The sequence below is a fragment of the Anser anser genome (genome assembly GCF_964211835.1).
Source record: "Anser anser genome assembly, chromosome: 23".
Lineage (NCBI taxonomy): Eukaryota > Metazoa > Chordata > Aves > Anseriformes > Anatidae > Anser > Anser anser.
The window spans coordinates 4,950,151-4,968,310 of record NC_139744.1 but is presented as its reverse complement, the minus strand read 5'-3'; the positions used below and the strand labels follow the sequence as shown (position 1 = coordinate 4,968,310).

The 18,160-nt window shown below is 52.6% G+C and overlaps 1 protein-coding gene across 1 annotated transcript; it reads right to left on the bottom strand.

The window, feature by feature from the left end:
- Positions 1–6,933: 6,933 nt before the first annotated feature.
- LOC310885834 (feather keratin Cos1-2-like) lies at positions 6,934–17,693 on the bottom strand. The gene is made up of 2 exons (XM_083809642.1): positions 12,368–17,693; positions 6,934–11,988 (listed from the first exon to the last, which is right to left on the bottom strand). The coding sequence occupies exons 1-2, from the start codon at positions 12,518–12,520 to the stop codon at positions 11,653–11,655; spliced, it is 489 nt and encodes a 162-aa protein (XP_083665768.1). The 5' UTR covers positions 12,521–17,693; the 3' UTR covers positions 6,934–11,652.
- Positions 17,694–18,160: the final 467 nt, after the last annotated feature.

Sequence of the window (18,160 nt, the reverse complement as noted above, 5' to 3'; positions counted from 1 at the left end):
CTACCAAGAAGCCACAGGTGCCACTACGAGGAAGATCAACCTGGGCCTTGCAACTGCTACAGCTGTGGGCCAGGACATAGGTTGGAAAGGGTGCAGGACAGACCTATACAAACCCGTGAGGGCACATGCTTGGCAAGGGGAACCGGGAGGAGCACATGAGGGCAGACAGAGTGGGGTGTAAAAGGGGCCAATCCACATGCTTGTCTGGCTGGGCCCTGCGCCTGAGCTCCACGATATTTCTTGTCCTCTTCTGGAATCTTTCCTTACCTCTACGTAATCTCGCTCTGTCCCATGTGCATGTGTGCTGCAAGAAGTGCCGGCTGCTGGTGGAGCAGCAGGAGTGGATTTGGCACCAGCTGCTGGAGTCTGACTGGGGATGAGTCTGACCCTGGTCTGTGCTGTCAGCTGCTGGAGCCAGGGGGTTCTTGTGCAGCTTCTGGAGCAGGGAAGGGAGTCTCAGCCTCCACTTGCCCCTCTTGAAGGGGACACTGTAGATGGGCAGCTGCTTTGCCTCTCCCGCCCCTCTCCCTCTCCCCTCTCAGAAATGCCTTTGTGTGCTTTCTAGTGAGAAAATGCTCCCATCATCTGTCAACCTTTTTCATCTCCCTCTCCCCACGTGACATTTTTTTGTGGCAGCAAAGCCACAAAATTTTCTGAGTTTTCTCCTCCTTTTCTTCTCAGCAGTGGCTGCAGGCAGAGCCCAGGTGCAGCAGGAGCCATGTACAGAGACCAGTGAGGGCACCTGTTCACAACCTAACATACTAACCGGTGAGTTCATCCAGTGGTACGATCACCTTCTGGGCTGAGGCCATGCATTCCTCCTGAGCAGTCACAAAGGCTCCAAACCAGTGGCAAACCTGGAGGGGTGGTTCTTCCTGGCAGCAGACTGCTGGTCCAGCACCCTGTGGCTTGACTGGCCCCAGCACAGGGACGCGGCGGTGTATTACTGTGCCTTGAGGGCCATGGGGAGAGGAGCGGGGGCTGTGGCTGGGCAGGAACCATGGTGGGCAGGGCCGGGCATGTGGTGGGTGCAGGGTGGGGGCACAGCCCCCCCGGGACTCTGCTACCCTGCCAGAAAGTACCCCGTTGACCCACAGCCCCTGGGGTTCCCCTGCCAGCCTGGCCCTGCTGAGGCACTTCAGTTTTTCCGGTCAAATGCTGGGGGATCCAATGGGGGTCAGACCCATAGACTCATGGAATCATAGAATCATTAAGGTTGGAAAAGACCTTCCAAATCATCTGGTCCAGCCATCACTCTACCACCAATATCACCCACTAACATGTTCCTAAGCACCACATCCAACCTTTCCTTGAACACCCCCAGGGATGGTGACGCCACCACTTCCCTGGACAACCTGTTTCAATGCCTGACTACTCTTTCTGAGAAGAAATGTCTCCTCATTTCCAAACTAAACCTCCCCTGGCGCAACTTGAGGCCGTTCCCTCTAGTCTTATCACTAGCTACCTGCGAGAAGAGGCCAACCCCTGGCTCCCCACAAAGTGCTTTTCTCCAGACTAAACAACCCAAGTTCCCTCAGCAGCTCCTCACAGGACTTGTTTCCAGGCCCTTCACCAGCTTTGTAGCCCTTCTCTGGACATGTTCCAGGGCCTTGATGACTTTCTAGTAGTGAGGGGCCTAAAACTGAACACAGTACTTGAGGTGCGGCCTCACCAGAGCAGAGTACAGGGGAAAAATCACCTCCCTGCTCCTGATGGCTACACTATTCCTGATACAAGCCAGGATGCCATTGGCCTTCTTGGCCATCTAGGCACACTGCCGGCTCATGTTCAGGTGAGCATCAATCAGCCCCCCCAGATCCTTTTCCTCTACACAGCTTTCAAGCCACTCCGCCCTAAACCTGTATCACTACACGGGGTTGTTGTGACCAAACTGCAGGACCTGGAGCTTAGCCATGTTGAACCATTTGCCTCTGCCTATCAACCCATCCTGTCCAGGTCCCTCTGCAGGGCCTTCCCACCCTCCAGCAGATCAATACTTCCCCCCAGCTTGGTGTTGTCTGCAAACTTACTGAGGGTGCACTCCATTCCCTCATCCAAATCATCAGTAAAGATATTTAAGAGGATGGGCACCAACATCGACCCTTGGGGAACACCACTTATGACCGACTGGTCACTAGCTGGATTTCGCTCCATTCACCATTACTCTCTGGGCCCGGCCGTCCAGTCAATTTTTAACCCAGCAAAGAGTGTACCTGTCCAAGCCATGAGCTGCAAGCTTCTCCAGGAGAATACTGTGGGAGACCATGTTAAATGTCTTGCTGAAGTCTAGGTAGACTATGTCAACAGGCTTTCCCTTACCCACCAGGCGGGTCACTGGTCATAGAAGGAGATGAGGTTGGTCAGGCAGGACCATGAACACATGAACACATGTTGACTGGGCCTGATCCCCTCCTTGTCCCGCATACCTTGCATGATTGCATTCCAGATGACCTGTTCCATCACCTTTCCTGGCATCTCTCCAGATGACCATGTCCACTGATAGATGATGGAAAGCGGCCCATAAATCACATCCGCCAACTCCCTCAGTACCCTCAGATGGATCCCATCTGGCCGCATGGACTTGTGACAGTCCAGGTGGAGCAGCAGGTCTCTAACTGTTTCCACCTGAACTGTGGGGAGGTTTCTTCTGCTCCCCATCCCAGACTTCCAGGTCTGAGTACCTCATGGATAAGTGATTTGGTGAGTAAAGACAGATGTAAAGAAGGCATTAAGAACCTCAGACTTTTACTTATCCTCAGTAGTCATGTTCCCCAGTAAAGAATGTTCCATCCAGTAAAGAATGGAGATTCTCCTTGGCCCTCCTCGTGCCATTAATATATTTATAAAATTTGTAGTTATCCTTAACCATAGTGGCCAGGTTGAGCTCTTGCTGGGCTTTGGCCTTCCTGATTTTTTCTCTGCATATGCTGTCAACTTCGTTGTACACTCCCCGAGTTGCCTGCTCCTTCTACCATCAGACATAAACTCTCTTTTTCTCCTGGACACTCAGCAAAAGGTCCCTGTTCAGCCACACCAGTCTTCTTCCCTGCCGGCCCATCTTATGGCACAGAGGGTCAGCCTGCTCCTGTGCCTTTAAGACTTCCTTCCTGAGGAGTGTCCAGCCTTCCTGGACCCCTCTGCCCTTGAGGACTGACTCCCAAGGGATCCTCCCTACCAGTGTCCTGAACAATTCAAAGTCTGCCCTCCGGAATTCCAAGGTGGCAGTTTTACTGACACCCGCTTCTGGCTTCACCGACAATAGGGAACTCTACCATTTCATGGTCACTCTGCCCAAGAGAACTCCCTACCACCACATCTTCCACCAGTCCTTCTCTGTTCGTGAACAGCAAGTCTAGCAGGGCACCCTCTCTGGTAGTCTCACTAACCAGCTGAGTCAGGAAGCTGTCTTCCACGCACTCCAAGAACCTTCCATACTGCTTCCTTACGGCATATGTCTGGGAAGTTAATGTCTCCCATGAGGACAAGCACTGGTGATTGAGTGACTTCTGCCAGCTACTTATAGAACTCCTCATCCATCTCTTCATCCTGGTTTGGCAGTCTATAACAGACCCCCACCAGGATGTCTGCCTTGTTGGCCAGCCCCTTGATCCTTATCCACAGGGACTCTACCTTATCATTCCCAACCCCAATCTCAACAGTGTCAAAACACTCTCTAATATAGAGAGCCACACCACCTCCCCTCCTTAGTTGCCTGTCCCTTCTGAAGAGCTTGTAGCCATCCATTGCATCACTCCAGTCATGGGAGTGGTCCCACCACGTTTCAGTGATGGCAACTACGTGCTAGTTTGCCTGCCACACAATGGCTTCCAACTCCTGTTTATTGGTCAGGATGGCACATCCAGCGATGTTGGGCAAGGAGAGGGGCGTGCCTGACTGCATTAGCTGTGTGTGGTACTAGAGAGACCTCCACACAGTCCTGCTCCCACAGCTTCTTCCACAGAATCACAGAATCACAGAATGGCTGAGGTTGCAAGGGACCTCTGAAGATCATCTAGTCCAACTCCCCTGCTGATCAGGATCACTTAGAGCACATTGTGCAGGACAGCATCCAGGAGGGTTTTGAATATCTCCAGAGAAGGAGACTTCACAACCTCTCTGGGCAACCCGTCCCAGTGCTCTGTCACCCTCACAGTAAAGATGTGCCCTCAGATGTTTATACACATTGATGATGTTTCCCCTCAGTCTTTTCTTTACCGGGCTAAACAGGCCTGGTTCTTTCAGCCTGTCCTTGTACAACAGGTGCTCCAGTCCTCTACTAATCTTCATAGCCCTCCTCTGGACTCACTCCAGAAGTTCAATGTCCCTCTTGTACTGGAGAGCCCAGAACTGGACACAATACTCCAGGTGTGGCCTCACCAGGGCTGAATAGAGGGGGAGGATGACCTCCCTTGACCTTCTGACAACACTCTTCCAAATGTACCCCAGGATACTGTAGGCCTTCTTGGCCACAAGTGCATTTTGCTGACTCATGGTCAGCCTGCTGTCCACCAGGACTCCCCAGTCCCTCTCTGCAGAACTGCTCTGTGGCAGGTCAGCCCTCAGCCTGTACCGGTGCTTGGGGTTATTCATCCCTTCATGCAGGAGCCTGCACTTGCCCCTGTTGAACTTCATGAGATTCCTCTTGGCCCAACCCTCCAGTCTGCTGAGATCCCTCTGGGGTATCAGCCACTCCTCCGCGCTTCATGTCATCAGCAAACTTGCTGAGGGTGCACTCTGTTCCACAGTCAAGGTCATTGATGAATAAGTTGAACAACACTGGACCCAGTACTGACCCCTGGGGGACACCGCTAGCTATGGGCCTCCAACTAGACACTGCACCACTGAGTACAACCCTCTGAACTCTGTCATCCAGCCAATTATCAATCCACCTCACTGTCCACTCATCTAGGCTGCACGTTCTCAGCTTGTCTATGAGGATATAATGGGAGACACTGTCAAAAGCCTTGATGAATTCAAGGTAGACCACATCCACTGCTCTTCCCTCATCTACCCAGCTAGTCTTCTCATCATAGAATGCTATCAGATTGGTTAAGCATGATTTCCCCTTGGTGAATCCATGCTGACTTGCTGATCACCTTCTTATCCTCCACATACCTGGAGATGACCTCCAGAATGAGCTGTTGCATCACCTTTCCAGGGATGGAGGTGAGGCTGACTGGCCTGTAGTTGCCTGGGTCCTCCTTCTTGCCCGTTTTGAAGACTGGCATGATAGTGGCTCTCTTCCAGTCTTCAGGCACCTCTCCTGTTCTCCACAACCTTTCAAAGCTGATGGAGAGTGGCCTAGCAATAACATCAGCCAGTTCCCTCAGCACCTGTGGGTGCATTCCATCGGGGCACATGGATTTGTGGATATCAGGTTTGCTTAAATGATCTCTGACCTGATCTTCTTCGGCCAAGGGAAAGTCCTCCTTACTCCGCACTTCTTCTCTTGTCTCCAGGGTCTGAGATTCCTGAGGTCTGATCTTAACAGTAAACACTGAAGCAGAAAAGGCATTCAGCAACTCTGAAGCCTTTCTTAATGTCTTTAACATTCTTTGCCAGATCTAATTCCAAATAGGCCTTGGCCTTCCTTGTTGTGTTCCTGCATACCCTAACAGTGACCCTATATTTCTGCCAAGTGGCCTGTCCCTTTTTCCACATGCTGTAAACTTCCTTCTTCCATCTGAGCTTTGCTAGGAGCTCCCTGCTCAACTGTGCAGGTCTCCTGCCCCCTTTGCTTGCCTTTTTACTCAGAGGGATGCACTGATCTTGAGCTTGGAGGAAGTGATGCTTGAATATTGACCAGCTGTCTTGGACCATCCTTCTTTCTAGGGCCCTAACCCATGGGATTCTTCCAAGTAGATCCCTTAAGAGGCCAAAGTTTGCTCTCCTGAAGTCCAGGGTCACAATCCTACATTTTGCCCTGCTTCCTCCTCACAAGATCCTGAACTCCACCATATCATTGTCTCTGCAACCAAGGCTGCCCCCAACCCTCACATCTCCAACTAGTCCTTCCTCATTCATTAATACAAGGTCCAGCAGCACACTTCTCTTTTTTGACTCCACCACCACCTGTGTCAAAAAGTTGTCATCAATGCACTGCAGGAACCTCCTGGACAGTTTGTGCCTAGCTGTGTGATCTTCCCAGCAGATATCAGGGTGGCTGAAAACCCCCATGAGAACCAGGGCTTGTGATTGAGAAGCTATTTTGAGCTGTCTGAAAAAGGTTTCATCTACCTCCTCTTCCTGATGAGGTGGCCTGTAGCAAACACCCACAATACTGTCAGCCATGGCCTGCCCTTTAATCCTTACCCATAAGCTCTGAACTCACTCTTCACCCACCCCTAGGCAGAGCTCCACACATTCCAGCTGCTCTCTCACATAAAGAGCAACTCCACCTCCTTGCCTTCCTGAAAAGTCTTTTCTAAAAAGCATGTAGCCTTCCATGACAGTATTCTAGTCATGGGAGCTGTCCCACCATGTCTCTGTGATTACAATGAGATCATAGCCTTGTGACTGCACACAGATCTCCAGTTCTTCCTGTTTGTTTTCCATACTATGTGCATTAGTGTTTCTCGTGCTGCTTGTTTGTATAGAAACATTTCAGATGTCTTTCATTCAACTCAGCCCCTCGTGGGGCAGCCTGAAGGGACTCACTAGCATGCAGTCCCTCAAATACTGGTGTGCAGTCCCATAACTTTTCACTGGTGGGCCTCGTTTTGTCCCTTTCCCCCTTCAAACCTAGTTTAAATCCCTGCCAATCAGCCCTGCTAGTTCCTGGGCAAAAATTCCTCAGAGAAAGGTGCTCCCCATCAGGAGTCAGTGGGTTCGGTGTCATGTAGACCTTCCCATGATCAAGAAACCCAAAACTGTGCTGGTGGCACCAGCCTTGGAGCCATGTATTGATCAGTTGGGTTCACCTGTTCCTTTCAGTATTGATCCCTGCTACTGGAAGGATAGAGGAAAATGCTCCCTGTGCACCTGATCCTTCAATCAATCACCCCAAAGTCCTTATGTCCCTTTTGATTGCTCTTTGGTCACATCTGGACAGCTACCTCAGCTGCCTGAAGTGGCCTTGATGAAGAGAAACCCCTGCACGCTGCAATCCCCTGCTCTGCTGCAGAACGTGTCTGCATGGGAGCCGGTCGCCTTGGCAAGGGACTGTAAAATGTCAGCTATGCCTGATTTAAATGGCCTGCCTCTACCGCTCCTGGCTCCACCCAAGCTTTGTCAGCCACCCACATGAGGGCTGCCAGGTTCTGGTGGCTCCCTCAACTGCCTCAAAGGGGCCTCAATCAAGGGAAACATTCTACATGATCCCCCACTCCACTGCAGAATGCATCTGCCTCAGAGCTGATCGCCTCGCTAACACCCTGCAGAGAAAGGCCCGACCCATCTGCCACAGCCATACGCTTGTGAGTCTGTTTCCTGGATGCCTGCGTCTCCTGTACCACCTCCACCTTTCCTTGCCTGCCTTACTTGCAGCTGCCTGCTCCACTGTGTCTGGCCCCAAAGCCCCCTCAGGACACCCGAAGGCTCCAGCTCTCAGGGATGCCTGAAGGAACAACCCCGCAGGCCTTGCAGACTGCCAAGCCTTCCAGGATGTGTGAGGGCTTGTCTTCCATACCAGAAGCCACTTTTTCAGAAGCTCTTCTTCTGTGAATAAAAACAACACAATAACATCGCCTCCACCAAACTGCTCTCGTTCCTTCAATCTCAGCTTCTTCATGGCCACTTTGATCTGCCTTCATCCTTTCTTCATCTTTATCTTTGGGAAATCTCTTTTCACTCCATGGCTGCACCTCTCCTTCCCTGGCCTTTCCCCCACTGCTACAGAGTGTCTCCTAAGTCCTGTGCCTCTTCCTCTCAGCCTCAGGTCAAAGGACCCACACAGGAGATACAGTTTTTAGGAATAAAAAGGCAAGATGAACTTCAGATCCCAGTGGATGTGATCATTAAAATAACTCTACCAACTAGCAAAAAGGAAACACAAGCTTTCTTAGGCATTGTGGGCTTCTGGAGAATTCATATTCCAAATTACAGACTGATTGTAAGCCCTCTCTACCAAGTGACCTGGAAGACAAATGATTCAAATGGGGCCCTGAGCAATGACAAGCCTTTGAACAAATTACATGGGAGACAGTTCATGCAGTACCTCTTGGGCCAGTCCAGGCAGGACATAATGTATAAAACATACTCTACACTGCAGCCAGGAAGAATGGCCTCACCTGGGATCTCTGGCTAAAAGACCCCAGGGAGACTTGAGGGAAACTCCTAGGGTTTTGGAGCTGGGGATACAGAGGATCTAAGGCCTGCTATATTCCAACTGAAAAATAGATACTGGAAGCACATGAAGAGGTTTGAGCTGCTTCAGAAGCAGCTGGTACCGAAGCACAGTTCCTTGAGGCACCCTGTCTGCCGGTGCTGGGCTGGATATTCAAAGGCAGGGTTCCCTCTACACATCATGCAACTGCTGCTATGTGGAGCAAGCAGGCCACAGTGATCACACAACAGGTAGAAAAACACAGTCACCCAGGAATCTTGGAAGTGACCGTGGCCAGAAGGCAAAATTTCATAATATCACCAGAGGAGGAAGTGGCATGCTGAAGAAGCCTCACTGTACCCCAAACCGCCAGAAAATGAGAAGCAATGTGCCCTGTTCACTGATGGGTCCTGTTGTATTGTGGGAAAGCATCAGAAGTGGAAGGCTGCTCTATGCAGTCCTACACAGCAAGTTGCAGAAATTGCTGAAGGAGAAATGAATCAAGTCAATTTGAAGCAGCAATGTCTTGGGTTTATGTGGCAAGGTTTTGGTAGCAGGGAGCTGCAGGGGTGGCCTCTATGAGTGTGGAATAATTGCCTAAAATAACTTGGAAATTAAACTGATATTCACATTTTAAAGAAAAGGTACAACATTGAAGAAGCTTCCAGGGTGGAGTGTAGCTGCACTACATAAAGGTTCCCTAGGTTTCCAACTTTAGATGTTAATCACACCAGGGAAACCTGGTGTGCTGACTGTAAGGACCAGTACAGAGTGTAGAGCAGACTAGAGACACCGCAGCTAGGCTCTGTGACGAGATGGAGACTTGATTGTTCTTGTGCACACTGAGACCGATAAGCTGCACATTTGCTACCCTGAGCCAACGACCTGTCATATTTTTGACAAAATGCTGTACTCTAGTGAACTTTGCTCATTATAATATCATTATAATACCAAAACACACCTCCATCCCAAAAGCCACCCACCTCCAAGGTGCGGCCACCCCTCACTGAGCATACGCTCTGAATTTCTTGGAGCCTATACCTTTAAATGAAAGCGAGAAAACTTTGCACCAGTCATAACCAAGATATGCATGACTAGAGTCCCAAAGATAGAAAGACAACTAAAAGATAGAAAATAATATAAATTGGCTTAAGAGAAAGGGGATGTTAGGGAAGATACCATTGCGACTTCTGGGATCAGTCAATGGACTGAACCTCTCTTCCCCCCACCATGGGGACGCCTTTGGGTAAGATCTGAACACTTGGTTACACCAAGTGCCTCCCCAGGAAACTTAGAAATCTCTGTAGGGTCTTTGTGCCTTTTAACGCATTAGTAGCCAGGCTGAGTTATTCATATTTTTGGCATTTAAGTGTGCTTTGCAGACAGTGTATTTATCACTGGCAATCCAAAGAACCTGTGTACCTGTTGCTTTAATAAATTGCACTAGATTGCATTGAACCTAGCCATGATAGTTCTCGTAGAATGCGACCGAACTCTTTAAGTGTGTCTGTAGTAGCTCATGGAACATGATGAGATAGAGACTGTGCTATGTTATATGTGAATCTGTGATTGTGATTGTTCAGTACCCTGAACCTGACTGGACTTATAACAGTTAATTGCCTACACCCTTTAACACACCAATGAGAATAGCCCAGGAGCTGCCCCATGTTAGATAAGGGCTAATTTCAGATGGCCCCAGAGGAACCCACCACTGCCCAGAGCCAAACCATGAACGATGTTGTTTGTGCCTCCGTGAGAGCAGATTTGAGAAAGATAAAAAAATAAAAATAAAAAACCTGCTGCACAACAGCAGTTGGGAGAGAGAGGAGTGACAAACAGCCATGCAGACACCAAGGTCAGTGAAGAAGGAGGGCAGGAGATGTTTCACTGTGCCAGAGCAGAAGTTCCCCTGAAGCCTGTGGAGAGGCCCATGGAGGAGCAGGTTGTATCCCTGCAATCCGTGGGTACCCCAGTGGAGCAGATCTCCACAATGCAGCCCATGGGGGAACCATCAGTGGAGCAGGTTGATAACGACCTGAAAGAGTACCATTCTGAAGGCAGACATCTGAAGGACACCAAAATTCCCACGGAAGCAACGACTTTCTCCTTTGGCCATCTCTATGCAGATGGAAAGACCAGACAGGGACAAAATCAGGGTTCCTGCAAATGTTTATTGAGTCTCAGGAGGGAAATGAGGTGACTCCAAGAGGAGGCCCCGACAGCGGAGAGCATCAGGAGCAGACAAAAATCATCCTATGGCAGAACTGACACAGGACATCCATCTAACTGAACCCACAAGTGGGGAGAGGCTAGAAGGTAACTCCAGGCTCATTTCTGGGGACCTCACAGAGAGCTTGGAGGGGAGCAGAGGGTTCCCTGCTATAGCTGTCGGCAGTATGAACTTGTGTATCCCCTCAGTCTTTCACATCCTGGCAAATGGTAGGCCATGTCAGATGCTGTGCTGAAAGGTGATCGGGACACACAAGGAAGCTGTACCTCCTCTCCATGCCCAGGTATGCCACTCATGATCAGGTGGTGGAAGAGAGGGAAAGGTGGAGTAGAGACAGAGGGCCATCCCCAAGACAATTACCCATTCCCAGTTACTGCAATCCTTTGGGAACATCTTTGTCTGAGCCTCCGTCCCCAACACAGCTCCACCCAAAGCAAGAGGAACACTCTTCCCCAAGATTTGGGGCCTCCAAGATCAAGGGACTGTGTCTAGGTGGAGACGTCATGAGTCAAGGACTGGTGTCCATTGGCTGTGGAGGAACCAGGGATGTCTTCCTCAGCTTCAAGACACAGTGCCTGAAAGATGAATTGCTGCAGTGTGCCCCACCCTCCAACGCCTAGAGGAGTGAGGCATTGGCCACAACTAATTCCCAGTAAGGAATGGCTTTCTCATTTAGCCATCTCTATGCAGATGGAAAGACCAGACCAAGACACACTCACAGTTGCTGCAAATGTTTATTGAATCTCAGGAGGGAAATGAGGTGACTCCAAGAAGAGGCCCTGGGAGTGGAGAGCAGGAGGAACAGACAAAAGTTTTTCAGCTTCTCCTACAGCACAGTTCCCACAGGGCATCCATCTACCTGGCCCACAAATGGAGAGAGACTTGCAGGTCACACCAGGCTGGTTTCTGGGGCCCTCAGAGAAAGCAGAGGGCAACAAAGAAAAGAGAGAAAAAGAATGAGTGAGTAGAAAACAAAAAAGATAGACATTGGCCACGTTGTCGGAGAAGCCAGGCTGGCCCCTTCCTGTCATTACAGGACAAGCCAGAGATGGTCAGCTCCTCTTAATACAACAACACAAAGTTTGTTCTTCTGTCCATTTTTGTCCAGCAGCATATTCTGAGTTCCTGGGGTCCTGGTCTGGGGCACTGTCTGGCATCTTTAGCAGGGGCGGCACCTGCTGCCACAGTAGCGGCTGGTAATACAGGAGAGGTCACAGCAGCCAGAGTTGATGGGGACTCCGTCACAGCTGAGGATGCTGCCAACGGCAGCAGAGGTGGAGGATCCCACAGCGGTGTTCTGCGGGAAGGAGCTGAGGATGGGGCCGGGCAGGGTCACCACCACAGGGGAGGGCTGGATGACGATAGTGGAGTTCTGGCACTGCCTGACGCAGGGCTCGTTGCAGCTGCTGGCCAGCGGGGTCGGGCCGCAGGGCTGGCACGGCTGGCACGGCTGGCACTTGTCATAGCAGGACATGTCTGGGGGCAGAAGGTGCACCTGGGAGAGAGGACAGGGAGGAAGAAGAACATGGGGATGAATGAGGAAAAGCATGTCACCACACCCTGACGGAACCAAGGCACAGGCAGTGCTGAGAGCTGGAGGCTCTGCATGGATGTGCCAGCGCTTCTTGGCCTCATCCTGCCAGGGCCCAAAAAGAACCACCAGAGCCTATCTGGCTACAACCTAGACCCTAGCACAGGAGCCATCATAGTAAAGGCTCAGCCTTCCTCCATGACAAACCTTCTACCCCTTGACTCTCCCACAACCAGCAGCCCCAAGATTTGGCATGGAACACAGCTGATAGCAGCTGAGAGGTCCATGGAGCTGAGGTCTGCTTTTGGAGGATGATGGGAACAAGAAGGGGCTTCACACTCACCTGCTGAGTCTTCACGAGAAGAAGGCCAGAGAAGTGGATGAGAGAGCACGGAGATGGGCTGCCTTTTATAGTGCGCCTTAGCTGCCACATGTCCAGAGGCATCCCTTGAAGCAGGGACTGTTTTCTGACAAGCTCCTCTTGAATGCAAAACATCCCACCTAATGATATGGGCTGTGTGTTGCCTTCCTGTGATGCTGTTTTTCATTTCCTGCTTTATGCTGTGCTTTTGCCCCAGAGAAGGCAACTTTTGAGTGGCAGGTAGGGAGGCCCAAGTATTTCCAGGCAACACACGTCAGTGTAGGCAGAAGAGTCACGTGCTGGAAGAGTCCAGTAAAGGCAAATGATGTTAGCCTGGATGACTCTTTAGGGGTATTTTGGGGCCCTTTTGGGCAGAGGTGTCCCAGCTCCTGCCTGTGACCCTACCCTACCTAAAACTGCCCCTGTGCAGAACCTGCTGGCAATTTTGCCTCCTCCTGCTCTGACCCAGGGATGTCTGTATGGGGGGAGAGTTTGCGCGGGGCCTTTCTGGATCTCAAAAGAAAGGCCCAACAGGAAATCGTGTCTGTTTTTGTACGATAGATTAAGAAGAGGAATATAGACAGTGAGTAAATCTTTCAGGTGCTGGAACCCTGCTTTTGTGCAGCATCAGACAGAGCCAGATGGGTTTTCCCAAGACACACAGTGCAGATACTGTCCATAGCGAATTCCTTCTTCACTCCCATACCATTGTGCCTGCCATTTTTATTTAAAAAATAAAAAATAAAATAATCATACATCTTCTCCATACCTGGTGGAAGCTTATTTCTGCATGACACCCACCGCTGATCAGTAGGGGCACTCCAGCACTTTCCCTTACCACTGCTACTCACACTAACAAATGGGATTCTTAAGCTCTAAGTGCAAGGCCCAAGAAAGCTGACATGTCTTCCCAAGAGCCCTGGCTCTAGTGACTTCTGCAAGACTCCCAGTCCACGTCCCCTCTCTGCGCAGTCACTCTGGGTACCACATCAAAGAGTGTACTTCACCCAGATGCTGCCCAGAAACTCTGCTCGGGTTGTTCCCAGGGGGGCCTCAGCTGAGTGCACACTGTGTCATGTTCAAGCACATGTTCCTCTCTTGTGGGAACTTGCCTCTACTGCGGCTGCCTGGGACAGAGTTAACATTCCCCACAGCAGCCACTTGAGTGTTGTGCTCTGCACTTGGAGTTAGAACAGCACTGCCATCTAACCAATTTTGAGGCTATAGTGGAGCAGTGCTGGCACAGCATCAAGACTCTCTCCAAGCACCCCATAGCCAGGAGACAGGAGGTGGGCAAAAGGTGGGGAGGAGACATCACCAGGGCAGCTGACCTAAACCGTCCAAAAGGCTATTCCACACTGGATGATGTCACATTCAGCAGTAAAGTTGTGAAAGGGGAAGGAAAAGAGGGGGCTCTAATGTTCCTCAAAAGGATGGCATTAGCTTTATGTACAGGGAGAAAGGCTGAGAAATCCTGCCCTCTTCGAGAAGGCCCAGCCCTGCATGGATCTGCCGCCAGTGTGCTGTCAGTGGAGTCTGGGGTGGGACAGAGGTCCCCCATGGGGAAACCAATGCCACACATACTTTTTGACTCATGGGCCTGGTGCTGAGTCATGCAGGGGCTGAAACCTTGCACAGAAGTGGCATTGAATCAGAGGAACATGGGTCCTGGTTTTGCTGTGCTTTGGGAGGAAGGACAGACCCTGTGAGCATCACGGGGAAAGCCAAACAGACATTTGTATTGTCTACTTCCACTTCACTGGAAGATGCAAAGGAGATGAAGCTGGACTCCTGAGATGAAGCGTACTTAGACTGGGGCCACTAGGTGCAAGTTCAGAAATGCTTTGTTCTAGTTAGATATATGGAAGAAATATTTACCCTGAAGGTGGTTGAGTCCTGGAGCAGATTGCCAAGGATCTTCATCCTTGGAAGACTTCAGACTTTGCCTGGACTTGATCCTGAGCAACCTGATCTGATGAGATCTGCTCTGAACACAGGGTTGGACTATGTGGGTGCTGGAGGTGCAGCCTGTGATCATATGGAGGGTTTTTCAGACAGCCTCTAGTTGGGACTGCTCAGGAAGCATGGGGCAACATGCACAGTCACCACGTCTCAGCCTTGGTGGGATGCTGTTCCTAGATCACTATTTCTGTTAAATCCCAGTGTGACCCTTGATCTCATACCGATATCACTCATGACATCAAAAGCGGGTGGAGAGAACAGCACAAACGCACACTGCTGCTCATGTATAAAGATGCATGAACTCATGGGTGCACACACAGGCACTCTTAGATGCATCCTGAAGTATACTCAGGCACACACACACGGAGATAGGTGTACACACACAGCGAAGAGACCAAAGGCTGCTCTTCTGAGGTCCAGGGTTGTGACCTTACTTTCTACTGTCTCTGCAAGAACATTCTGGCTTGCTGATGCCCTGCTGTGTTGTTCGTCCAGAAGATATCGAGTGGTGGAAGACAATAAATCCTGAGCAGCAACTCCATCTCCTCCTTCCTCCTGCTGCCGCTGTCATCCCATAGGGGTGGGGGAAGGCCTACAGAGTGCTTTCTTTTGTTGCTGCTGGGTTTGTCTGAGAGCTGAGAGCTGCTGCTCTTCATCCTGGTCTCAGACATCTACCTCTTGATCCAGAGTGGGAATACACCAGTGATGGTGATGGTGGTGCCTAACCAGCACTTGCACCCTCCCATGTAGTTTGTCTTTGGCAACTGCTCCTTTCACTGACATGTGCCATGTCTTGGTCAGGATGCCACTTATGGTTTTAGATGCTTTCTCTGCAGAGAGGGCTATTTACTTCTCTAGCTGTGTGGTCTGGCTCTTCGTCACCCACTAGTGAGCCTAAACTGGGATCTCCTCTTCACACTAATGGCCTACAACTGATCTGTGGCCATCTGCCATCCACTGCAGTACTCCAGTGCCATGGGAGGGAAGGTGTGTGCCTGTCTGGTGGGAGGCCTTTGGGCTGAGCTCCTGCTGTCCTCCTTGGCACAAGTGGCACACCCTTTTGTTTGCCCTGCACTGGCCCTACACAGTCACTGGCAGCTTCTTCTGGGACTTGCTACCCATCACACAGCTAGCCTCTGCTGAGAGCTTCTGGACTGGTGTGCTCCTTGAATACAATACCACCACCAGTTTTCCTGTCCTCCTTGAGCTCCTGCAGGGTGCTCCAGGTGTCCCTCTGGACATAGACCTACGAGGAGACACAAGACACTGTTCACTCATTCTCACTTGGCTGCAGTTGTGTCATTCCTGGGGTCATATTCCCTCCGCTACACCACCCCGTTGTCAACATCTCCCTGAACATAACTGGCGCCCAACTTCTCCAGTGTTGTGATGCTCCTGCTTCATGACAGACAATGAGGGAGGCAGTGAGGAGATCAAACCCCGAGGCATTGCACCTTTTGTGGGGGGTACATGGCGCTGTAGCCATGTTTATGCCAGCGAGGTTCTAAGATTGGGGACCATGTCAATTGGGATGCTAAGAAAAGGGGAGGCAAGCAACGGGCATACAGAGACCGAGACCAGAGAAAACAAACATGGAGACAATGACAAGAGACAAACCTCACCATTCACACAAGTTGTTGGCCTATCAAGAAGCCACAGGTGCCACTACGAGGAAGATCAACCTGGGCTTTGCAACTGTTACAGCTGTGGGCCAGGACATAGGTTGGGATGGGTGTGGGACAGACCTATACAAAACCATGAGGGGACATGCAGGGCAAGAGGAGCCAGGAGGAGCACATGAGGGGAGGCAGAGCAAGGTGGAAAAGGAGCCACTCCACGTGCTTGTGTGGCTGGGCCCTGCACCTGAGCACTGCTGTCTGTCCTGTCCTCTTCTGGAATCTTTCTTTACCTCTGCGTAATCTCGCTCTGTCCCATGTGCATGTGTGCTGCAAGGAGAAAGTGCCAGCTGCTGGTGGAGCAGCAGGAGTGGATTTGGCACCAGCTGCTGGAGTCAGACTGGGGGTGAGGCCACTCCTGGTCTGTGCTGTCAGCTGCTGGAGCCAAGGGGGTCCCCGTGTAGCCACTGGAGCAGGGGAAGGGGGTCTCAGCCTCCAGACAAATGTGTCAGCAACGGTTTGGGCCCCCAAAACCAGTTACTGCCAGTACCATCCTGGGTGCATCTTCCCCAAATGGGGCACGTGCACATCCCTGTCTGTGTGTCCTGCAGAAACGTGCTCAATTTCCATAACAGTGGAGACTGCAAAGGGGAAAGCGGCAGCTGCACCTCTTGGCCTGGGCTGAAACACTCCACTGCTGACACCAGCTCCATGTGCTGTAACAGCTGACGAGGCCCCGGGCCTCGGTGTGCTGTCGGGGTGACATGTCCCCGGGTACCAGCATACGACTCGTTCCTGCTGCCGGCTTTCCGCAGCTGCGGCGGCGCCAAGCACAGCTGCGGGACCAGCGATCCGCACCAACGTTCTCCCCGGCCCGGCCCACTGCCGTCTGTTCACCCCTCCTGCTGGGGACGCTGCAGACGGGCGGCTGTTTTCTCCGCTCCTTCTCCCTCTCCCACTCCCTTCCCCTCCCCTCTCCTCTCCCGTGCCGAAGGAGCTGCCTCAGCCTTTCCCCGCACACCTCCGCGTCCCGGGCTGGGCTGCAGGACGGGCAGAGCCCCGCTGGCAGCAGCCCAAGCCCTGCCCGCCCCCAGGCGCCCAGCACTCGCAGCCCGGGCCAGCCCCCGAGCGGCCCCGGGGCGGAGCTGGCGGCGCCGGGCGGCGGCGGCGGGGAGGAGGCGCCGCGGGCGGAGCAGAGCCGGGGCTGGCGGGGGCAGCGCGGCGCGGGCGGCGGAGCGGCGGGATGCGGCAGGGCCGGGCCGCAGGGCTGGCGGGGCTGGCCGCGGTGCTCCTGGGTGCGCGGGGCTGCCGGCGGCGGGGCCGGGACGGGGGCTGCGGGGGGCCGGGGCTGCCCTCGCTGCTGGCCCGCCGGCTTCTCACGGACCTCGCTCCCCTCTGTCCTCCCTCTGCAGCCGTCCCGTCTGCCTCCAGCGAGCTCAGCCGGCCGTTCCCTCCCACCTTGCCTTGCTCCCTGCCTTCCTCCTCTCCTTTCGGCACACCCCCACTCGTTCCTGCCTGCTTCCCTTCTCCTCCTGGCTCGGCTCGGACCCTCCTTCCAAACAGCCCTGCTCCGACCTGGTCCCCAAATAACCATTCCCAGAGAAATGCCTTTGTGTGCTTTCTTCTGAGAAAATGCTCCCATCAGCTGTCAACCGTTTTTTTCTCCCCTCTCCCCTTGCGTGATATTTTGGTGGTAGCAAAGCCCTTTTCTGAGTTTTCTCCTCCTTTTCTTCCTGGCAGTGGCTACAGGCAGAGCCCAGGTGCAGCAGGAGCCGTGGGCACAGACCAGGGATGGCACCGGCATCAACATCACCTGCTCACACCCCAACATCCAAACCGGCGACTTCATCCAGTGGTACCGTCAGCTCCCGGGCCGAGGCCCCGCATTGCTCGTGAGCAGTCGCAAAGACTCCAGACCAGTGTCAGACCCGGAGGGGTGGCTGTGGGTGGCAGCAGACCGCCGGTCCAGCGCCCTGTGGCTCGCCCAGCCCCGGCTTCGGGACGCGGCGGTGTATTACTGCGCCCTGAGAGCCACGGGGAGAGGAGCCGGGGCTGCGGCCGGGCAGGAACCGTGGCGGGCGGGGCCGGGCGTGTGTGGCGGGGGCGAGGCAGGGGCACAGCCCCCAGGGGGCGCTGCCGCTCCGCCCGCCGGGACCACCTCGCCCCGCAGCCCCGGGCGGTCCCCCACCAGCCAAGC